Below are 24,945 nucleotides of genomic sequence, written 5' to 3'. Positions count from 1 at the left end.
TTGAATTTTTATTGTAAATGTAGCCAATATCACTCTCTCACAGAGTGTCTTAAGTACTCCCAACACAGAGAGAAGTTACAGGCTGGGACGTTAAAATAACCAAAAACCCACCAACCAAAGAAAAACACCCACCTTATTTTGAATTCTAGTATTTCTTTTTCAGAAATTGAAAAACTAAAGATAAGCCATTGTTTAAGTTATTCTCTTTCAGAGGAAAATATAATGCTGACTTTGAAACATTTCTAACAGGGAAACTCATCATAGTAATTGAGTTATTTATGATTATGACCAAAAAACTAACTCAAATGAAAAATTTCTAGCCTCAAGAAAGTTAAATCTCCTTTGGAATATAATGCTCTTCACAATAGTAAGAAATCTAGCTCAATACATGATTATTCTTTAATGCTTCATTTTGAGTAGATCTTAAAGAACTAACTGATCTGAAAATGAAATTCTGAGATGAGATTCTTAAAGTACTCTTTATTAATATCATTAAAAGTTGTAGAAACAACTTTGTGTAATATAAAGGCACAGGGAGACATTTTGATAAAATATTCCAATTAAACAGTAACTTACAGTACAAAAAAGACAATTTTAATGCACATAGAAACCCCAAATGTCTCATTCAAAAATATTTCACCAAAAGTTCATCAATATTAATGGGCAATGACTAAAAATATAAATTGTCATTGTACAATAAATATCTGATAGGTGCAAATTGGACAAAATTTATTGCTTTCCACGTAAGTGTTTTCCCTGTAGTGTTTTTTTTTTTGTAATTTGACATTCCTTTTCAAATCAACTTTCTCTATATATTTCAGTGGAAACTATAACCCTTAGATCAAATCTAACCAGGGACATTTGGAAGTTACAAGACTACTCCCAAGTATTATCAGAGCTGGCAGTGTTTTCTATTATCCTTTAGTAATTACACACAACTCACTCATCAGGTAACGTGCTGGGTATGTAAAAATCAACATCAGTGATACAACAAGGCTTGAGTGGCCTACTACTAGTTAATCTGAGTTTTTCGATGATTTTCTTCAAATAAACATATTTTGAAAAAAAAATACATAAAGCCTATTTAAAGCTTCATATCTGAAGGGAAAGAGATTGCAGCACAGCTGACAAAACAGACTTACAATAGCAAAAACAAAAACCAAAAAGCCAGAGACAGCAAAAAGAAAGGGAAAAAGGAAAAGGGGAAGTGAAGCAAGTGTCATATTAGTTTCTGAAAACAAAATTAAGACAAGTGAGCTGCAGTAAAGTATGATTACATAGGTAAAACAGATTCAAAGTGAAAATCTAGAGCTGTGCACAACAGTCATTAACATATTCATCTAACAAATCTGATAAAGGTTTGCATCTTTAAATAGCAGTACTTCCCCATACTGCACCCTCCTGCTTTGAGAAAAATGACCCAATCAGTGTTGAATTATACATTTACTTTTTTTCTTCACCCAGCTCCTACAGGAATTTTGGTATAGCAGCAATTTCCATCTGTCTTTGACACAGCAGTTGATACTCATGCTGACTGTCATAAGTGGTGGTGCATACCCACTTCATTCAAAAATGTTTAATACTGTACCATGGTTTTTGATGTACAACTGTTACTTCTTTTCCTTTGCTACTGCTGCAAGCAATTAAAAAATTACACATATCCTAGAAGTATTTACTTAGAAATAGAATTTTATGACACTTCAGGTAAATGAAGCACTACAGTAGCTATTGTATAAGAGGGGAAAAAGGCTTCCAAGAAAATAAATCATTTTGATAGTGACTCATGTTATGCAAATTCTTATTTACGGATGCAATCTCAGGTTTACAGTAATCATTAAAGGGACCATTTTTACTGCAATTCAAAATAGTGAAACTTATTTCAAAGCAAAGTCTCTAGTGTGAATACGGCATAATCAGCTTAACTACTAACCCAATGGATAGACATTCAGTAAACTTTATTACATTGTGAATTCAGCAGAATTGTGAATGACAAACAAATGCTAGCCTGCTAGGCAGTTCCCTAAATTTAAATTTGGATTTTCCTCAAGCATTAACTAAAGTTTAAAAGTTTTTCAATGAGAAATTTGAATTTTGAGAAAGGATTAGTGTTACTACAGTACATAATTTCCCTTGAAAACTAGTGTAGGGACTTATACATATAACCATTTTCTTTGGTTTATGCTTTACTACACTGGACTAGTGATCTTATTTTTAACCTACATTTAATCCCTACTGATTTTTAGTATATTCTCCCCTCGAGTTAAAATTGACTGTTTGTTCATACAAACTATTCCCTGCTGAATGGCTATATGGACATACTTGCATGGAAGGTTGAAATTTTGTACAGTAACTACATTATCAAGTGATACCTACAATGGCAGAATTACAAAAATAAAATATGAATGGATTATGCTTCATATGCCATGAGTCTGCTTTAATGCCTGTATCCTTTTTAAAAATGTAACAATAAGACACAGTGGAAGGAACTTAGACAGTAAACATGTGAATCCTGCACTCATAGTAATAACATACTGCACAGTATTAAATAAAACGTGTTAAATCTGAAACAATGCAACAGACACCCTAGATTTACCTGCATGTATATAAATGCCACTTCAGTAAGGTGTTTGAACACAAAAATGAGACAATGACATCAGGAAAAAGCCTTTAAAACAGGCCATCAGTCTAACTTGACTTTCCAAGTAAAAGCATCAGCTTTACAAAACAGATACTAATGCAGTTTTATGTAAAGTACCCTTTGACAGACAAGCTGTCAATTAAGCTATCACAGTCTTATCTGACCCACTCCTTAGGCAATCAGGGAGAACAGTCAACAGTAGATCAAGTTTTAATTAGATAAGTACCTTGTCTGTTTACAGAGAAACATCCTCTAAACACCATAACATGTCTATGGTATTTATATAACTGATCAGATAGTGTAATTTTTGTAAAAAAAAGTTTTTGAATATATGTGAGTTCAAAACCTCATTTTTCCATGTCTTTGCAATAGTGTTTTAGCCAGTGTTATAAAAAGAAGATTAATTTACAATGGACTACCTCACATTATTACTTAATTGTGCAAGGTATTCACGTAGTTCTTTTGCAGCTTGGAATCTACCATATCGCTTCTTTGGGTTGGCACACTCATCCAGCAAGGCCTCAAGTCGGCCATCTTTGGCAATTTCAGGTGGAGGGTCATGAAGTAGTCCTCCAGAAGTGCCACGCCAGGTGGCATGTCTTGATAAAAGGTTCTGACAAATAGCATAGTAATTGTGGTCCACAGTGGCACGAGCACAAAGAATTTCTTTCGAGAAGGACAAGCAAGCTTCTTTATCACAGTCATCAAACTTGCTCTCGTACCATACATCCCAGTTTTCAGGTTTATCTATAAAACAAAGATGGCAAAGTACCATCAGTGAGACAGAAAGAAAACTATACATTTAACACAAAATATGACTAAAAGCTTAGTCTGAAGTGGTAAGTAGAGCAGACACCAATCAATAAAATAAAAAATTAGCAGCTTATCTGCCAAAAACAGTTTCAGTAGACCTAAAATTATTCACAAATATGACCAAATTAAAGAATCAAAATAAAACATTGTTTTAACCCCACTTGAAATTTTTCATTTCAATTTTGGGTATTTTAAACAAAAGCAAAGAGGCACGAGATTCACAAAACAGCATGATGAAAAATGACCTCATGGTGCCTTTTGAACTTTTGCGGTCAGAACATTGATCTGAGGTGTGAGAAATTCATTTTTCAGTCTCCTTCTGCAAATGGGCAGAATAGATTTGAAATTGCTCTCACATTACAGGAGAGTGCCTTGGCTACTGGGCCATGGGATATTCAGCTATGAGCCTCCGTCTCTCTTCTCCTTTAAGGTGTTTTACTTCTGAAATAATTAAAGTGAAAGTCAGTGCTCCAATGATGATTTATAGCAGGGCTACGCAACACGTGGCCCGCACACCTGTTTGTCTGTAGCCGGTGGTGCGGTTTGAGTTTATGTGGGGCTCAACATGCGGCCCGCAGATGGGATCCTTTCCATATGGCCTCCACTGGGAATATGTTCCACAACGGTGAAACCTCTCCCAGGCAGGGTGAGCACTGAAAGATGCAAGCGGATGGGCTGGCTGGAATAGACAGGTACAGAGTGTCAGCATTTCTAGCCCCCAGGGAAGAGGTGCCGAGGAGTGCCGGAGCATTGTGGGAAGTGCTGGCTGCTTAGCCTTGTGGGCAGAGCCTAAGAGTACTGACTGGCTCACACAGGCCACGTTTGGGTCCGGCACCACAGCTTAAGGCTTAATCTTTATCTTCATGCCCAAAAGTGTGAAAGAAGCTATTTGCATATTTATTTGTATGCATATGCAACCACAATTAAGTTGTAGCCCTCGTCATGTGCTGTGAGTATCATTGTGGTCCCCAGGGTTTCCAAAGTTGAGTGGCCCTGATTTATGGACTTGTGGTGAGGGCACCCACTAAGGATGTCAGAAGACTCAGAGTGAACCAATAAAGGATGTCGGAGACCCATTCAAGTCCCTACATGACTTTGTGCCATTATCCCTCAATTTTTTTAGGTTTTTGCTACCTACATTTTTTGTAAGGAAATCTTTAGGAATATCTCATTAGTGTTTTTACAAGTAAAACTCTATAAATACTAAGTAGAATTTATAAAAGTAACAAGACCTTAAGGATCATTACAAGTGCTAGAAGGCATCAAGCAGTGAACAGCAGGAAATTATAATTACTCTACAGACTCTAGTTTCCCATAAGACAAGACGAAACAAAAAACACACTAATGGCTGCCCCCAAATACTATATTTTAACCACACAGATCCTTTAGAACTTTACTGAAAAGCAAAAATATTGCAGATATAAAAAGGATGCTCAAGTATAGATTTTTATGTTGTGGCTAAGCTTTGGCTTCATCCCTGACAAATCATTTATACCTGAAGAAAAAAAGGGACCCGAATTTTCCTCTCTAGATAGGTGTTCATTTTTCCTGTTTAAGGCTAACTTTTTTTTTTTTTTTTTTTTAAAAGAGAATCCAGAGAAGTAATCGAGAGTTTATATGTAGGTGAATCATGTGATAAAAAGAGTACACAAATAGGTGAAATCAAACCTCCAGACTTTGCTCAGGTATACATACCAGAACTCCTGAGAGGTGTAGCAACAGTATCCTGGCAACCTTCATTCTCTAGAGACTTCTGTCTAACAGAAAGTTTGCCTCTGACAAAAATAATTACCTTGATTACAAATGGGAAATAGTTGCCTTGAGCAATTCAGGATTCAGAAAGATATAGCAGATCCCTTGCAGTTTCCTGGAATAACTTCTATAGAACCAAGCTTCTCCCTGGAAGCTACAGACTATTGCTTCATTTGGAACAAATCCCCCTACTAGGGGCAATCAACTTAGTGGACCCCTTCTGCAGCCCTTATGAACCTGTATTGCTTGCTGTACAAGGAAAACAAACCAGTGTTACTGGAGAGCAGTCTTTGGGTTAATAATTAGTTTACAGTTATGAAAAGCAGACACAAAATACAATTTAGCTAAATTAAATTACCTCAAATTTCAGAGATTAACAGAAAAATAAGGTATCTGTTTGTAAGCCTTCCCCATCCAATTACTAAGATTGTTGGTGGGGGGAAGACTTACAATTATCTAAACAAATAGATTATGGACCCTATATATGTATTCTTTATGAAAGTAACCCAAAAGAATCACTGAGCTTCACTTAAAATATAGATATTTATTATCTAAAAAATAATTGTCCCAATTTTCCAAAGAGGAAAACTAGAAACCTTATTAACAAAGTGAGACATTCAATTTACAATGCCGTTTTAAAAATAATTGCCAGGGTTTGTGGGAGAGAAACTGTGTGCACTTCTGAGTTTGTGGAGTTATAATACTGAAATAATTGGATATCTAACATATTTAAAGAATTTATTGGAAACCACTGCTGGGATTTGATCTAAACAGTTATGAGAAATATTAACTAGTGAAAACACAATCTAGAAATTAATTCAGCAATTACCTATTTGCAAATTTGAAAAATCCACACATTATAGGGCAAGCAAGTCTTTTGGACTACTGCCATGAACTCCTCCAGAATTAAAGTTTTTATTTTAAAGGTTTCCAGTCCTTAGACTTGTAAAATTAATGTAGTCAATTGTGAAGAAAGTATAAACCATTATAATTGTGTCTCTTCTGCTACTTACAAAAAATGAACAAATTTTTCTGTTGCTATTCAGAACTCTGTACTGTTAATGAAAAGATTCTGGTCCATTTTATTTTGCTGCTGTTTGGTTAAGTTCTGAGGTCAGCAGAGGTAAACACGGAGCCCAATTATGGGAAATGAGGGCCCAAAGTCAAAGTGTGAAACAGCAGAATGACAGAAACCTTGTCTCTCATAACAGCCAGGCATTCATGGAAGGGTAGAATAGCAGTGACTTCTATCCTCACAGCAGCTTGGAGACTCAGGAACGAATAAGCCAGAGAAACCAAGAAATGGAAACAGAATGCTCTTTCTCCATATGAGTTACTGGAGTTATTGGCGGGCAAAGATATCAAATTAGATAGCCATTAGCCAGAGACTGTTATGAAAGATAGAACCCTTGAAAGAAGAATGAGGGAAAACTGGAATTCCACCACTATCCTTTCACTCAGCAGTGAGGGAAGGCAACAATTTGCTTTACCCTGAGTGTCACTAAGAACAAAGCAGAAACAACCCTGACCCAGACATTTTACATAATATGTAACAGATGTGAAAGAGTATCCATGTACACTATTAACAAATGAGCCTGGGCTCATCCGTTAATGTTCAAGGTTACATGTGGGCTCCTGATACACATGGGCTCCCGGGGAGGCAGCAGCGCAAGGTGGCAGGCAGGGGCTGGTACTCATGTGTAACCGTGTAATTGCTGAACATTTTGGCAGTTACATGATTAAACACATTTTAACATCTACAATAGATAAATAAAATGGGAGAATCTTTGTTGACTCAAGTAAATAAATACAACACAGAATGAGAAAGCATATGACTTAAGGAGACAGAAAGAAAGACAGAAAAGGAAAAAGAAAAAGGAAAAAAGCCATTATAGGAAAAAGGTGGATGAAGCCACTTTGAGCCAAATTAAACAAAAAAAAAAAAAAAAAAAAAAAAACACACACAAAAAAAAAAAAGGCTGTAACAAGTACTTTTCAACATGATTAGCAGGCATCAAGTAATCTCCTTCCCGCTCTCCCACCCTGGGAGCTTTCTGTATTTCTATAAAAGAAATACAGGCAACAGGTGATTCTCACATATGCCAATGCACTGATTTCTACAAGTATGTGCTGTGCCCAAGAAAGCTCATGATACCATCTACATGTTTTGTTAGTTTTTAAAGTGCTACCAGACTATTTATTAAGTTTTTCCTGTACAGACTAACTCGGCTACCTCTCTGAAGCTTTTGAAAATTCTGTAGTTTTGTTACAGATCAATTATTACACTATTTGTAGAATTAGAAGTCCCTGTTTCAGAAACTCACAACACTTTATATTCTTTTAAGACAAATTATAAAATGTGAAGCATGATGGACAGGAGAGGAAAACAACTTACTCTGTTTGATTAACCTTTTGTCTGCCACCAGAACATTTTCTGCATCTACAATGATAACCTTCCCATCTCTAGGGCCAACTGCGAAGTTGTCAAAGCTGACATCAAGGAGGTAGAGTGCAAATTCAAAGTCATTGTTTGTCAGTTGTTCTGCTATTTCCATTAACTGCCACGCCAGGTCAACTCGTTTTTCCCACGGTGCATTGAAGTAACTCCACAATTCTTCTCCAACATAGTTGACAGCCACCATTCTTCCACATGCTCCCAGGTACTTTGCAAATGGCCAGCCTTCATCAGATGGGAAACTCTGCATATGGACAGATTTTTTTTTGTTAATACTGAATAAACAAAGGGGAAGCAGCATATTTTAACAGGATGAAATGTGTGAAATACTAAAGACTTTTGAGACTAACATTTAAATCAGATGATTAGGCTGACCAGAATACATTTTTACATTTTGATATAATCAAAAATACAGAGATGAAGAGAAAGCAAGAGAGATTTTCTATACTAGCATCTAGTTTCTGTACGTATATTTTCCAGTTTCGTAGCAGATTATCTTTTGCCTTTGGTTTTTCATATACTCCTGCTGTGATAACATTTTTTCAACATTACTTTACTTTTTAAGCTAGGTCTTTAAATAATGGTTAATGTATATACAACACAAAGCAAGTATTTCATAAAGTTTCTTTTATTTATTAGACTATTTCTCTTCCCCATTCCCTTTTGCTTCTTCCAGATCTGTCTTGTGTGAAGACCTTACAGAAGAAATTAACCACATTTTGGTGTATAACAAAATTTAGCATGTTTTGTTCTATATCTTTCCTTAATCCACCATTTCTTAATTTTTTAAATGTATGTAGATTTGTAAAATGCAAGTAGTAGTATGGGCAGTATTGTGTAGTACGGACTCTCAAGAGAGTCTAAACAGTTAGGACATACTGAAAAACAACCAAAAAAGTCATTCGATAATTTGTGCAAGTTTGGGTATATTTGATGCAAATATATACAAATATCTACAAACATGCAAGACCAAGATGAGCTGCTTTTTTGTAAAAGTAAAGAATGCAAAGCATCAAGGAAATTCCGAATGAACACTAAGATCAGAAACTGAATTATAAACCACAGCACTTAATGAGGATAAGCACATTCCTGGTAAATTTTAATAGTTCTAAAATAATAGTAGCAAATACCTCTATCACTGCTACCATAACTATGTCACCATACAGTGATGAAAACAGTTTCACTGAAAGAAACTACTATACAGCGGCATCAGCTAAGGTTGCAGTTACTGGTTTCAGTTTAACATGGATTTAAACCACTCTTTTGTTAAAGTCTCTGAAATCCAGCAAAGTCCAGCCATCACCACTCAGTTCAGGACAGGAGGTGGTCTATCAGTCAAAGTCTGCAGGAGTTTAAGGCTCCGTCCACACTTTCATTTAAAGTGAAAGTGTACCAATGGCAGGAGTTCTCCTAGCGCTCTATGTAAACCACCTCCACAAGGGAAGTAGCTAACAATGCCGGAAGAGCGGCTCTCAACGCTGGAAGCTTGCTTACACTAGCACTTTATAGTACTGTAACTTGCTGTGCTCGGAGGAGGGGAGATGTTTTTCACATCCCGAGCCAGAAAGTTGCAGCGCAGTAAGTGGTGGTGTGGTGGTGTAGACTTTGCCAAAGCAGAGAACCCACTTTTCAGAGTGACACAACAGTCTGTTTAGTCTATATCTAACCACTATACACTACATTCTTTAGAGCCAGAGACAGTAAATCAGAAATCCTAGACTTTTTTTTTTTAATATGCACTGCAAAGGTCTTCCATTAGGAAAGTGTATGTCAAGTTCTTCTTCTTTAGCAGCTGGCCTACAAAGGAGCTTGCAATTACTTTCGTTACTCAAAAAGCAAAGATCTGAGATATAGATTTGAAGGCAAAGGGGATGGAAATCTATTATTAATCCATTACACGTAATTCATATATAGAACACCTCAAAATACTTTAACTTAACCATGGTAAAAATCACCAAAACACATATTTCACGTCAGATTTCAGTTACAAATTTTGTTTGTGAAGCCCACTGATCAGAGTATGTGTTATACAGTTTCTTATATCCAATCCACATAGGATGTGAGTCATAGCTCTCACCTCAAGAGCCTGGCTCTTTAAGATAAGCTGAGTGATGCCTTCAGCTCTGGAGGTCCCTGGCTGTCCTTGGCTTGGTGTGTGTGGCAGTGGTCATGCTCACAGATATCCCACACTGTCATATTTGAAAGCTGGGATATGCTTTATACTGGCTGTGATAGAGTACCCAAAGGAAGGGGACACAATAGGCACTATTGCTGGTGTACTGCAGGCATGAAGTCAGCGGCTGAAGTTTATCCTGGTAATATCCAGAGGTCCATGGGAAGCTACTGAGGTCCACAGGAAGCTAAAGAGTATTTCAGGAAGCAAGTGACAACAGACTTCTTTAGATGTTCTCTCCATCTAAAAGCTTTATGTCATCACTAGTGAACATGAATGAAGAGTTATTCTAAGCCTACTTACTTTCGATAACTTTAAAATGGGGATAAACTTGCACTACAGAGATCATAGAGGTGCAAGTAAACCAATGGCAGACAGCTCTCCCATCAACTTAGGCAATGCCTACACTGCCACTTATGTCGGGAAAAATTTATGTCTCTTAGGAGTGTAAAGAATCCACTTCTAAGTAATGTATGTTACACGAACCTAAGCACCAGAGGGGACGGGGCAGGAGAGCTCCCTCCCCCCCTTGACACAGCACTGTCTACACCAGTACTTAGGTCGGTGCACTTTATGTTGTTCAGGGAGTGGTTTAGTCACACCCAATAGCGACGTAACTTACACAGACAAGCTATAGTATGCACCTAGCCTTTCTGAAGCACACCACAACCTTTCATGCCCTTAAACGAGGACACAATCAGAAGCAACTTCAGCAACACAGTTTCTGGCTGCAATTCCCAAGAGGGGGGGGAGGGGCGGAGGAGGCGGAGAACAAGTTTGCTTATCTATGGAATATGAAAAAAAAAAAATCAAAAAAAACCTAGGAAATTATCAATAAAGATGAGATTTAATGGCAGAATTGCACCAGGACACATCCCATTCACCCGTTTTAGAAATGTGCATCTGTCTGTCTGTCTTTCCACTTGTTTAAGAACACCTCTTAAGTGGTAAGAGCTAGCACCACCAAATTTGGTATGTAGTTTCCTCTTACAACTTAAAGCAAGGTCAGGGGTTAGTTGTGCCAGGACAATGGGATGTGCCTAGAATTCAACTGTTTCTCAAAATGGAAGGAAGGGGGACTGGTACAGTTATTGGCCCAATGGGGTAGAAAGGGGCAGGGGTGAAGAAAAGGACAGCTATGTACTATATTTCAGAGAGTCTATTTGTGTATCTGTCAGTCCCCCAGCCGCGCTGACTGTAATGGCCATGGACAGTCCCCTCTCACCTGATCCTAAGCTACTGTGGTGACAGAAGGCTGTGATTGTCCTCTCTTCCTGGGGCAGCCTGCATACCGAACGCCTCAGCCCCAGCCTCACCCCAGGACAATAATTTAAATGAAGAAAAACAAAACTCTGAGAAAAACCAGGTAAGTCTTCTAGTATGGAATATGAGAGACATGGCAGTATTACAGCATGAGGTTGCAGAGTCAAGTGCATATTTTGAGTGCAAGTTTGGTGCAGTGAGGGTATATACTGGCTTTTGGTATCAAAAAAGGGAAGTGAAAGCCCTATGGAGTATAGAAGTGTGTTACTAACTGCTCTATAGTCATTACACAGGTGGAAAGGAATGCATGACTTCAATTATGTCCATGTTTTTAGGGTACTGAGTGGATGAGGTATATAAAATCCCATTTAACCAGTGAGGCTACATCTAGACTGCAACCTCTTTGGAAGAGGCTTTTTCGAAAGATATTATTGAAAAAGAGCATCTAGACTACAACCAGTACTTTTGAAAAAGCAAGCCGCTTTTTCAAAAAAGAGAGCACCCAGGCAGTCTGGATACTCTCTTTCGAAAAAGCAGTTTGCATTACATAGCGCCTTTTTTCAAAAGAGCACTTTCGAAAAAAGACGTTATTCCTCATAAAATGAGGTTTTCCGCGGTTGAAAAAACTGCTGCATTCTTTTGATTTACTTTCAAAAGAACGCGGCAGCAGTCTAGATGCAGGGGAAGTTTTTTGGAAAAAACCCTGTAGTCTAGACACACCCTTAGAGGTCTAGACACACCCCTGCACACATGTGAATACTTATTGTTTAACAACCCTAGAGTGGATGGGCTGTGTCCTGATTAGGAATGTTAATCGGTAACCAGTTCACCGGTTACCCTGTACCCAGGGAGCAGTGGGCTGGAGCTGGCAGCCCTGCTCAAAAGCAGGGCCAGAAGCAGCATCGGCTCGCAGAAATGTCAGCAGCTCTGCTGGCCCCTCGTGGGGCAGGAAGTATCTGAGCTGGAGCAGCCCCTGCCTGTGATGGGAGGAGAGGGTAGGAAGAGGAGCCACTCCAGCTCAGCCAGGCTGGAGTGTCCCTCCCTCCCCCCCCCCCCCCCACACACTTGCCCCCATTTAATCAGTTAATTAATTAAATGGGATTTTACATCCGTAGTCCTAATGAAACCATAACCGACACGAATCTTGACTCCATTAAGAACTGAGTGCCATATTATTATTAATATACTCAATGTCCTGAAGCCCTAGTCATGGACCACTTAAACATTAGGAATTCAACCTTTTTTTTTTTTTAATTAAATAAAAAATACAATAGATCCTCCCCAAAAGATCCTGACTGGACTAATTTTGAGTAAAAAATGGATTTTCTATGAATTTGCAAGTAAATCCACTAGTTTAAAATAAAATTAAAGCCCGGGCCCTTTAAGTTATTTAGAATTTTGTTTTGTTCAGGACAAAAACAGAGATTCTGCCAACGTTCCACATAGTTTGAAGTCACTTGCACATTGACTATATTTGACAAAATTAAGTTATATTGTATGCAATAGCTAATAAATAGGTTACAGAATGGATTAAGTAACTCTTTAGTTGTACCATTTGAGACTAACAACTAGCCACTATTCTGCCTTCTTTATTTAGTTCATGCAGAACACTAGTTTAAAAAAAATCCTTAAGGAAATTCCCCAAAATCTATGTTGAAATGGAATAAAGCTTGAGAAAACAATGAGAAGTCCTGTGGCACCTTATAAACTAACAGATTTATTGAAGCATAAGCTTTCGTGGGCATGAGGAGTAAGGGATATTTTGGAATAGTGGGTTATTTTGAAATTTGGCGCTGTGCAGACAGCACCAAATTATGAAATAACCTATTTCGAAATAAGAGATGCAATTTACATAGCTCAAATTGCATATCTTATTTTGAGCCACAGTGTAGTGTAGATAGATGTACCCCTACAGAATACGTTTGGATTGCATATACGTGCAGTAAATTTCTCCAGTCCTATACTAATGCATCTGGATCTGTACTTTGCTGTAGGCAATGATGTTGACCTGATTTTACCCATCTTTAATCAAAAAGATTTTAGCATTTGTTAAATTCTAATTGACACAACTTTAACTGATTTAAATAGATTCTCACTAAGTACAAGACATTTTATCACTGCGTAATCAGTGAAAAGATTCTAAGAATGCTTTCACTTTTAGCCAGGATTTCAGCCCCAGACCCAATGATTTCTAAAGAAAAACAGATACAGAATTCCAATAATAATTTTATGCCATATACATTCAGAGGCAATATATCCTCCCTAATCCTAATTATATATTTCCCTGCTTATACACCGAGTAGTCTATATGCACTACACCAGGGGTGGGCAATAAAACAGTGGCAGTTCACCATGGTTAGCCCCTGATTGGCCACCGTTGCTATATTTAGCTGTGCCTCTACAGATAAGGACAAACTGCAGTTCACCCACCATTCCTGGCCAATGGGAACTGCAGGAAGTGGTGTCCCAGTCCACGCTGCTTCCCGCATCTCCCAATGGTCAGGAATGGTGATCCTGTAATTTTCCACAGCTGCAGACGCGCAGGTAAATATAATGGTAGCAGCCCACCGGAGCTAACCCAGGGGAACCGGATACAGTCCACAGGCTAGTATTTGCCCACTCCTGCACTAGACATACTTAACTTCATTGTAAGTATGATCAGTGTCTCACATATGAGATTCTAGGACTCGCTTGCTATATTTAAAAAGTGAACCTTCCAAACATAATGTTGGTGTAACAACTACACACCATATTGTAAAAACAGATATTTATATCTCTGTGGCAACAAAAAGATCTTTTGACAACAAGAGTAGAGGGAATTTTGCCAACATCTGCACATGTACAAATAAGCTCTCTGCCTCTGGCTCCTTTCCAACTGGCATGTAACAGGCACATCTATGCTTCATTACCCAAGTCAGTAGCACAAGAAGGGGATAAAAAAATATGTATGAGTGTCACATTCAGCAGTTTTATATTCAGTCATTTTGACCAGAACGTTAACTCAAGTGCAGACCTGCGTCCCTTTTTAACAAAAGGTGTGTCTTTTGGTACTTCAATATCTTTTGAAAGTATTTTAATAAAAAGTCTATGCTACAGCTAGAAAAAAAAAATATATTAGAGTGAGCTTTTATTTTAAAGAATGACAAGAAGTGCTATGTGTACTAGGGATGCAAAATCCCATTTAATTAGTTAACTGGCTATACATCTTACTATACCTATAAAAATAAGTTTTTCCTGCAGGACAACAGAGTGATGTCACCACATCACTCTGCATCCTGCAGCTCCTCCCCCCTCAGCCACCCAGCTTCCTCCCTCTCGCTTCCCTGCTGCTAACTCCATAATGGGGCTGGCAACCTATGGCATCTAATTATGTCTCTTTGACTCTTCAACAGCAGCACTCACCCTCCTTGAACCTTGAAGGTAAGCTGCTGCTGGGGTTGTGGGGGAAGGATTGGGGGGGGAGGAAGGGAGAGGACACAGAACTGCGTGGTGAGTGGGCAGGCAGCGTTGTGGCCTGCGGGTGGGGGGGAGGGAAGAGAGCCCTGAGCCTCCGCACAGGGGCTGGCTGAAGCTCTGGCAGCCACCATGTGGAAGGCAGCTGTAATTTTAAAAACAGCTGATTGGGGCACAGGCAGCGGGATCCACAGCTGGCTGAACCGGCGGTGGCACCCGCACAGTGGGGGGTGGGGAGGGAGAGAGAGAGAAATTACCGGGCTGACAGAGCAGGGGAGGGAGAAGGGGCCTTGGCTGGTGAAGGGAAGGGACGGGGAGACGGCTGGTACAACTACACCCCAGCCCTCCCCTGTGGCCAGGGAGAGAGCCAGCAAGCAGAGGGCACAGCCCCCCTAGTTAAGTTTAACTGGCTAATTGATTAATGAGTGGGCAGACTGGAGCAGCCCCATGATGAGGACAAGGGCTTCTTCAGCCAGGCTGCTCGAGCCCCCACCAGTTAGGTTAACCATTAACAGCCCTAATATGTACTGTCTACCAGTATTTTCATATCAACTGTACATTATTAAAAAAAATCCTGCCACTCATGCAAGTTCTACTCAAGATATTCAAACTAAGTGACTTCCTTCTTGGTCATCACTATGATAAAGGCTCTGCAGACCAAATTACACCTTCAGTGATTCTTGTACAAACCTTATCCTCTTAAAATGAAGTTTGCATAGTTGTGGCTAACTTGAACTGTAAACAGAATTCACATAATGCTATTTTTACTCAAAAAGGAATATAATCCAACTCTTTCCCAGAGCAGTGTTGACTCTTCAGTGGAAATAGAAATGAAAGATACTTATTTCTGTCATCAAACCAAACCTATTTGACTAGATAATAGGGATGTTAAGAGGCGGGTAACTGACTAATCATGTATTCAATACAATTTATATGGACTACACAATTAGTCAATAGGGAAGGTGCTCAGTCCTGGTTGGTGTTGATCCAGGAGCTATCCACCTTGCAGCTCTGTGGTTTAAACACAGTAGGAGCTGAGAGCACAGGCAGCCTGGCTCCTCCTACATTTAAACTGTAGAGCTGCAGCAGGAGCAACTCCCGCACCTAATGCGAACCGGGACTGAGCAGTCCCGCCTCACTCTAGTCTAGTACTGCAGCTGCTCTGCATTTTAAAGAACATGGCTGGAGTTGACATACCTTAAACTAAGTTATCATATGCTCTACATCACAGGGAGTTGATGAAGGAACTTTCCTGTAGACTTCCCTTACTCTTCTTGTCGGAGGTAGAGTAACAGGGTAAAGGACCTAGCGATTTATGGTAGATTTGGCAGATCTTCACAAAACCCACTAAACTGACCACTGGGGAATAAAGATGTTAGAGACTAATCGACTATCCAATCAGCAAATGCTTATCGGATAGTCAGTCAACTAGTTGATTCCACCCCCCAGGCTGCCTCTATCAGATGAGTCCCCAGCTGATGCCTGGCTCAGCTGTGAGGGGCTGCCCCTTTGAAACGCTGAACTAGCATTTCAAAGGGCAGTGCCGCCTTGAACCCAGGGTCAGATGGGGACTCCCCAGCTGGCGAGTCCCCAGCTGACCCTGGGTTCTGGGGAAATGCAGCACAGAACCTGCGGTCAGCTGGGAAATCCCCAGATGATCCTGGGTTCCGCAGAAGATGCCAAAGGAATTTTATATTTATGTTTATATACTAGGGATGTTAAAATGCATTTTTTTGGTAAATGTGTAACCACGCAAATTTTCAGTAGTTACACGTTTACACTAAGGATGTATGCAATTAGTCTAGTAGGATCAACTACCTGATAAGCCTTGCATTCCCATTTCACACATCTCATACTGCCTCTGCATCACAGGCAACAAGGAGGGTAGGAGCAGGAGCTAGTGCTGGGGGGAGCCAAATTAAAAGCCAGTTTCCCCCAGCACTGTCTCTGTGGTGCCACTTCCCCCGACTCTGCTGCTTCTATCAGTCCTGTTTGCGGGCTGCTCCTGGAGCATCCCCTGTTCATGGCCCGCTCGTGAACAAAGGCTGCTCCGGCAACAGACCACAAACATCCAGGTCTGAGACTATCCCCGCTGCAACTCAACAGTTTAAACGTAGTAGGAACCAGGCTGCCTGTCCACTCAGCTCTTACTATATTTAAACTGCAGAGCCACGTGGGGGGGAGGGGAAGGAGGAGACTTCTGAAGGCTTTTCTCCTTTTTTGACTGATGGTGTAGTTGATAGAATGTCTATCAAGTACACTATTAGCTATTTACTAGCTTCCTAACATCCCTGGTGTTTCACGCGCGCACACACACACACACCATTTATACTAACACACACACACACACACACACACACACACACACACACACACACACACACACACACACACACACACACACACACACACACACACACACACACACACCTGCTCTGGAGAAACCATATCAAGAACAAAAGTTTACCTTTCTGGCACTGTAGAGACCAAAACTAGACAACATGGGCAGATATTAAAGAAAAGCAGAAAAAGTGGTCAAGAAACCAGAAGGACTAATTTATAAAATAAAGATTAAAAGCTAAATAAAATATAGTAAAAAAGTATACATGGACAGAATACTCCACCGATGTGTTGGATATAACACTCCTGGTCGATAATACTCCACAGATGTACTGGATATAACACTCCTGGTACATAATATAACCACTGCTTGGAATCAGAAAAGTAAGCTACTAGGGCCATCCATTAGCAACTGTGCTTTTATGTCCAGACCCAAATCTTTTTAAAATGAACACTTCAAAGAGACTTACTAAAGATCACTCAGGCTTTGTTGGAAGCTGCAAAATTGTCCAGTACTGTAACACTGTGTTTTAGATGTAGTTTATAGTAGGGATGTGAATGGATAATAGTTTCAACAGAAAGGCTATAAACTAGGGTGATGCTATCTGCAGTTAGAAAAAGATCTTTTACTGGTGTTCTGAAACAATTAAATTTGTAAAAAAAGATCAACATACTTCATGTCAAAGTAAATATCCATGAAATAAAAAACAACACCCAATACCAAATTCTACACCACACTAATGGAATAACAGCAGAAATGCAAGACTATTAGCACTACAAAACAAAGTTTAGTTAATCTGTGCCATGATGATTAATTAAACATATGGCCTAATTTTACCAGGACAACAGTAAACTGGATTTCAAAGTTAATCAGAAGCCCAGAAAACACAAACATACACTATTACAGACAATGCAGTTTTATTTTTGAAATGCATTATTTTAGTTTTATTTTTTGCCATAAAAAAATATTATGGTGAGCTCTTCCAGAGTAATTACAAATTAGAACCTTGAAAAAAATGCAAACATTTTGAATGTTTCAACACAAACAGAAATGAAGTACAGGTTAAACCTACAACATCTGGTACTCTCTGGTCTAGCAACATCTGTGGCCCAGAAGGATCAAGCATGCTGCTGTACCAGAGAGTCCCAGAACCTAGGAATGCAAGCCAACTGGGAGTCTAGTGGAAGAAGAGCCCCGCCATCAGGACTGGCAAGCCCTGTCCCGGGGAGCTCCAGCTGGGCACAGCACAGCGGGGCAACCATGCAGCCCCTGCCTGGCAGTAGCAGAACCCCAGTGAAGCATGGCAGAAGCCGGGAAGCCACGGAGCTCCAACCCAGCGGGGAAGGGGAGCCCTAGATGGGAAGGACAGAAGTGGGGCAGCCACAGAGCTCCATCCCCAGGATGCTCCAGCCGGGTGGGACAGAAGAAGTGGGGCCACAGCGGCTGGGAAGTTCTATCCCCATAGAGCCCCAGCCAGCTGGTAGAAGCAAGATAGAACCAAGCCGCAAGCCCTGTAGCAGCAGGGCTGAGCAGAGCCAGGAGGAGTAGTGTCCTGGGAGGCTGGCATAAGGGGCCCTCCCCTGATCTGACCAATCCCAAATGAGGGAATTTGCCAGGTCCCAAAGGGAGGGTCCAAGCTGTACTTCATTGTGGCTTTGCCATAAACCCCCATGTAGGAGGTAGCGCAGTGTTGCACAGACCCAAGAGAATTTACACAATGTCATTTGAAATGAGGCAGATACATTGGTGAAATTACACTAGTACAGAAACAGTGTGCAGATAAGCCATGTACTACACAAACTAAATCAGAGACTGCTAGAATCTAATGTTCTTAAGGATATCAAGAAAATAAAATCTGTACATGTTTGCATCCATGCGACTAAAGTATCTTGCTTCATTTGAGTATGAAACAAGTTACATATACTCTGTTCTGGATAGGGATGTAAAATATTGGTTAATCAGTTAAGCGGGCTGTTGCTACCACCTCCACATGCAAGAGTCAGCAGAAGCCACGCGCAGGGGTGGGGGGGGGGGGGGGGAGTAGTGCAGCTGGCAACCATGTAGGGGGGTGGGAGGGAGCAGCTGGAAGCTATATGTGGAGGTGAGCAGGCGGCTAGCAGCCACACGTGCCCCCTCCCCTGCACACAGGATGGCTGGCTCCCGTTCTTGGCCCCTGGTCACACATAGGCTACAGTCTCACAGGGGTCATGAGCCAGCTGCCTTCAGGCTTGCAGCAGGGCATGGGGGTTGGAGGGGGAGACTGCTCCTGGGTAAACTGTACAAAATTGGAGTTCAGCTGCATATGATTTGTTTTACTAGAAAGATTAGTAAGAATTAGTGAAATCAAGAATAAAGTCAGTCTATAAATGTATTAGTAAAAAAATGTATTATTGCAAAACTAATAAAAATATGAGTATCTTTACACCAGACCTCAATAATTAAAACTATGTAAGTGGTGTTTTCCTAACTTCTATGATCTGTGGAGAAGTGTACAGTGCTTAGCTGAAGGATGGAGTTTGCTTCAAACTAACGCAAAGGCTGACAGTCAATTTGACAGTATGCATTTCATAAGCACTGCCACTTTAGGAGTAATCCATATGCCAAATAGGCTTCAAGCTAAGCTTCCAATCTCTGATAAAAAAAGTTTTATAATCCCCAAGTCACTAGGTTTAGTAGACGATTAAAATCACCTTTTCCATTATAAATCCAAGTTCAGTTCCTAAATATTTATTTTTGGCTACAGCTATAAGTTAATGAAATACCACAGATCAGTTATGCACAGAATTGAGGCTAAACATATTTCCCAATATGAAGTTAGCATATGCTCTAGGTACAAATTAAAATTAAACAAAAATTGTTTTTCAGGGGATAACCCACAGTATACAATTTGGCAAAATTTTCCTTTTAACTGTCTGCTACAAACAAACAGCTAACATTGATTATTATTGTTAATCACTTCAAAGATTTTAATTACAACCAAGACATCCTCCAAGAAAAGAAACAATTCTTAGAACAAATCTCCAATTCTCACTCTTACAAACTTCCCTATGGACTGCAATAGAAACAAATTCTGAACATTTTTAGATTTATCAAAAAATACCTGCCAAACCTTTCAAAATATCCAAATCAGGACAACTATACTTCTTATAAAGTTTATTTCCTAGATGACCTACCTGCTGAAGTCATAATTAAAGTTTCATGGTAGAGAAAACTGAAATTATATTTATTTTTCCCAAATTTTTAATATTCTTCTAATACTTGCACTTATCAAACCTGAAAAGAGTAAAGTGAAAGCCAGATGTGTTGTCTATGTTAACAAGTGTGCTTAATTCAAAAAGTTATGTTCCAAGTTAGTTTTCTGTTAAAATGACACAGCTATTTTATTATTTGAAAAAAGCACCCAATTTCAATAAGGTCTCTAAAAAACTTAATTTTATAAACTTTCAATGCTGATGAAACTAAACCTGGGTAGAATTATTCTAAGAATGTTATCTGGTGGCAAATGATCATTCATAGAATTTGAAACATTTTGCGGGGACAGTTCAGTTTTGATGAAGTTGCAATGGAGCACAGGCAGAGTTCCCAAGGAAGCATCTTGCCAGTCCGCTTGAAATCCCAGCTCAGGCAGCTTCAAACAGAGCTCCCAGAAGCTCAGCTCCTGCACACCTTAGCAGGTGGCATAATGGGGAGTTGGAACCCATGCAAATAGTGGCTAAGCTTTGAGGCACCTCACTTCCAGCTCTTCAGCAGGCTGAGGTTCCAGGATTGACAGCTCCACAGCAGTCTGCCAGGTAGACAGCATCAGAACCAGTACTCCATTCCCTTTTACAATGAATTTGGAAATGTCGGGGAATGAAGGTGGTGTTCCAAGTTTCAACAAAACTATGTTTCAAAAAGGTCAAAATCCTCCACAAAACAGAACTGTTTTTCCTCTTCCCAGATCAAGTTAAAAAGAGATGAAGTTTTAAAAGGTAATGTGTGCTTTTCCTGAGCACCACAGTCATGTTTAATTCCTTAGACATGTATTGACATTGTAATTTAGCATTCCACATGGTTAAATTTGTCTATAGTAGATAATTCATAGTAAAGGTCAAAATGTCATCAGTAAACAGGAAAAACTGGACACCAGGAAAGATTAGCTTTCCCACCATTCCATATTCACTGGTTTCTATCCTCAGAGTTTCTCTGGAAAGTTAACTTGTAAGCTGTACAATTCTATTTCTAGCATTATAAATTAATGTAAGCTAATGAAAATAAATTTTCAGATTTTAAAGAATAGTCAGACATTTTGAAGTAAAAAAAAGTCTTACTAATCTATGCCTCCCTTGTTCACTCCTATAAAAATCCACATCACAGAGTATTCCATGATTAACAGGCCACATAACTTATAAAAACCTCCAATACAGAACTTATCCAGAAATCTTAAGTTATTTTTATTGTGGCTACCCAGGCATAAATGTTGATCTCATTATTTTACATTTGTTCTGCAAATCTGCTGCCATTTTCCAGAATTACTTCAGTTTTGCAAAAACATTTAGAAAGAGACTTGGAATACCGCAGAATATATTCAAAGCAAATGCCGCACATTAAAATGTACACTAACTAAAAATAATTACTTCTGCCAATTTTTTTTAAATGTTATAATTTACACTATAATAGAAAGGTGAGAGAAATTTGTTTATTTTTTCAATCTACTTGCTAGATGAATTCAACAGCACTTTTTGTCTACTGCATTTCACTATGTAGTAAGTGTGCTCCCCTCTGCGTTGAGATTTCCTCACAGGAAAGAGGAAAGGGGGAAAAAAAAAGCTTCTTAAATAGAATAAGTCACCTGTAAAATGAGAGAAATCACCAAATGGACTGAACCATTAAAAATAAACCATTAAAAAGTTAACGATTTCAAACTGATTATCTCTAAATTAATATCCATGAACCTTTTCTTATAGGGGTATTCTAGATAATAATCAATACTGGCAGTTAAAACCAATCTCCACAGCCCTGGCTATTTGACAATCAACTGGATGCTTCTTTGACAACTATCTAGAAAAAGACCAGAGATTTATAATAATAATCCTATGATAATTTATTGCATTCAAATACACTTACAAATCCTCCTTTAGGCATTAGATGAAACCAAGGACAGTCTAAAGACCAAAATGGTTGGGGGAGGGGATGAGGGAGAATGGACCAAGATTCAATTCCAGTAACTTTCTAAGTGCATACTTTGAATTTTCTCCACAGTGTTGACAGCTTAATATAAACAAAAGGCTAGCAACTGTTCAGTTTAACTAGTATCACAAACAAGAGATTATCAGTTTTCCACAAATCTGCATCTAAGATCTGACCAAAATCCAAGTTTCTCAAAATGGAATGCACATTGTCAGCCAATTTGAGAGAGTAAATTTCTTATTTAGATATAATTCAAGCACTCAACAGCTAAAAAGATGTGTCAGAGTGCTGCTTTACCATCAGACTTGTATCTCACGGATTATCTGCACATAGGAACAGCCATACCAGCTCAGAACAAAGGTCCATCTAGCGTCTTCTGACAATAGCTAATGCCAGGTGTCCCAGAGGAAAGTAACAGAACAGGTAATCACCAAGTGATCCATCCCCATTCTCAGCTTCTGACAGAGGCTAGAGACACCATTCCTGTCACCTTGGCTATTAGCCATAGCTAATAACCATGAATTTATCTAGCTCTTTTTTGAATCCTGTTACAGTATTGGACTTCACAACATCCTCTGCAAGGAGTTCCACAGATTAACTGTGCATTGTGTGAAGAAAATGCAGCACATGACTGTTTTTAAAAGTGTTACTTTAAATAATAACAAAGATGTATGTATGTGTGAATTCCAATTTTAATAAAACATTGGGATGAACACTAACAATGGAAGACTTTATGAAAAAGGAAACAAAAGTACCAATACATGCCATTCTAAGTCTGATCAGGCAAATCTGATCAGCTAAAATATTCTTCTGACAAAAGTTTAATGACTTGTCAAATTAGTAATGGTGACCAGAGTAAAGCCTCCAACTAACAAGAGAAAAACAGGGATAAATAACCAGGCTTTTTTAAATGTAGACACAGTCCTGCCAACCTGCTACTTGCAGAATAGCTGTTCCTCTTCACCCCTCAAAGGATCACAGCATAGACTATAATAAAGCTTTCCAAAGGGAGGCAGGGCAGTAAAGGGAGATAAGAGAATTAAATTTCCATGTTTCCCCACCTCTAAAGAGCAATTGCAAAAAAAGGGAGGAGAGGTGGAAAAGCGCAGATTCAGTTTTGGAACATATAGGAAGAAAGACTAGAGCTAAATAAGAAAACAGAGGAACACAATCCCCTGCCCAGTGTCGCTCATCGGGGCAAAAAGAGATGCCTTCCCCCACAGATCAGGGTAGCTTTTAGATCGGAAGAGGAGTGTAAGGACGGGACGTGTGGCGTTAGTGCCCGTTTCATCAGGAGCCCCTTCCCTTCACTACGTTTCCCAGGAGGGTTTGCACGATCTGCCCTCCTCAAGCCACACACGGCTCGGCTCTCCCGCACCGCAAAGCGCCAGCCAGCCAAAGAGCTGCTAGCAACGTGAACAGGGAAGAGACGCAGACCATGCTCGGCCAGGGCGAGCGCTTGGCTGGATCAGATGGGTACTTACCTGGGCAGCCGGGCTGGGCAAGGGACCGGCGGGGAAGGAGATGGGCGCGCTCCTGCAGCACCACGGAAAGCAGGTCGGCTGGGCTGCCTCCGACCTTTGTCCCTAGGCTGGGCCATTGGGAGATTAGCACCGCAGCGCGCCCTCAGCCCCACAGCACTGCGCGATGGTGATAGGAGGCTCTCGGGGGGGCAGCGGGGCTGGGGCGCGGTACTTGCGCGGCGGGGGAAGGGGAGTTACCTGCAGCACGAGCGGCTCCGGGTTGAAGGCCAGCGTGATGAGCAGCTGCATGCGCTCCGAGTCCTTAAGGTTGCGGAGCAGGAAGCTGCCCGAGTCCTTGGTCTCAGCGTAGCGGCGGACCAGGCGGTCGAGCAGGCGCTGCGAGGGGCAATGCACCAGGTCCGACCAGCCCTCCACCACGTCGGGGGTGAGCAGCCGCACGTCGCCGTTGATGCTGGCGAACTCGGTGGCGTGCAGGGCCTGCAGCAGGTCGCAGCGGCCCCTGCCGGTGGCGCGGCGGCAGATCTTGGTGTCGATGTCGGCGAGCTCCTGCGCCGAGCCCAGGCGCTTGAGCACGACGCGGCGGCTGCCCTCGCGGGGCTCGCCGTAGCGCGCGAAGTAGACGTTCTTGACATTGAGGAAGTCGAGCAGGCGCAGGCGGCCCCAGCTCTCCAGCCGCAGCTGCCCGTTGAGGAACTTGCGGCACCAGCTGGTGCCCCAGCAGGCCGGGCACTTATTGAGCTGCAGGAAGCGCCGCTCCGACAGCTCGTTGCGCTGCAGCGAAGCCAGCAGCGAGTGCGTGTTCAGGACCAGCGCCGCCGCCAGGCTGCCCAGCACCGCCAGCTTCACGTAGCGGTACAGCCGCCCCAACTTCAGCGACACCAGCCGCAGCATCGTCCCGGACCGGACCGGACCGGGGCCCCCCTCCCCGCCGCTCCGCTCCCCGCTCGCGCCGCAGCTCCGGCCCCAGCAAACTCTCCGCCGCGCGGCTCGCCAGATAAAAGGCAGCCAAGTTACTGAGGGGGACGGCAAGGGGGGGAGGGGGCGGTGCCGCGAGCCCGCCGGGGCGGACCGCTCCGCCCCGGGGCGGAGCCACGCCGCCGCGCGCGTACCCGCCCCTCCCCCCCCGCCGCCCCACCTGCAGGAGGGGTGGGGCCTCGTGAGCGCGCGGGCTCCGCCGTTGTGGAGAAACGCGCGCGCGCGCCCTCCCCTCCTCAGAGAAGAGGCGGGGCCGCCAGGCGCGCGAGGGTAGCGCGCGCGGAGGAGGAGGCAGGCAGGTGGGGAGGGGCACTCTCCCCATCACACATCGAAGCGGCCCCCTGTGCCGTGCTACTGGCTGCGGGTGGAGGGGCGCCCGCCATGTTTCCTTATCCCCGCCCGCCTGGCGGCAGGGTCCCGCGGGACGGT

The 24,945-nt window shown here is 41.4% G+C and overlaps 1 protein-coding gene across 2 annotated transcripts; it reads right to left on the bottom strand.

Annotated features, from left to right (window-relative positions):
• Window positions 1-460: 460 nt before the first annotated feature.
• On the bottom strand, window positions 461-24,551 carry DIPK2A (divergent protein kinase domain 2A). Of its 2 annotated transcripts, XR_012906231.1 has the most exons (4): window positions 23,779-24,551; window positions 7,599-7,902; window positions 5,244-5,452; window positions 3,252-3,385 (listed from the first exon to the last, which is right to left on the bottom strand). XR_012906231.1 is itself a non-coding variant. In XM_006124116.4 (3 exons), the coding sequence occupies exons 1-3, from the start codon at window positions 24,430-24,432 to the stop codon at window positions 3,054-3,056; spliced, it is 1,290 nt and encodes a 429-aa protein (XP_006124178.3). In that variant the 5' UTR covers window positions 24,433-24,550; the 3' UTR covers window positions 461-3,053. The 2 variants fall into 2 exon arrangements, 1 of the variants encoding a protein (XP_006124178.3); XM_006124116.4 differs by lacking the exon at window positions 5,244-5,452 and having other exon boundaries at window positions 461-3,385; window positions 23,779-24,550.
• Window positions 24,552-24,945: the final 394 nt, after the last annotated feature.

This window comes from Pelodiscus sinensis, chromosome 10, assembly GCF_049634645.1.
Source record: "Pelodiscus sinensis isolate JC-2024 chromosome 10, ASM4963464v1, whole genome shotgun sequence".
In the NCBI taxonomy this organism is placed as follows: Eukaryota; Metazoa; Chordata; order Testudines; family Trionychidae; genus Pelodiscus; species Pelodiscus sinensis.
Note: the sequence above shows the minus strand (reverse complement) of the source record. Positions and strands in the feature narration are given on the sequence as shown.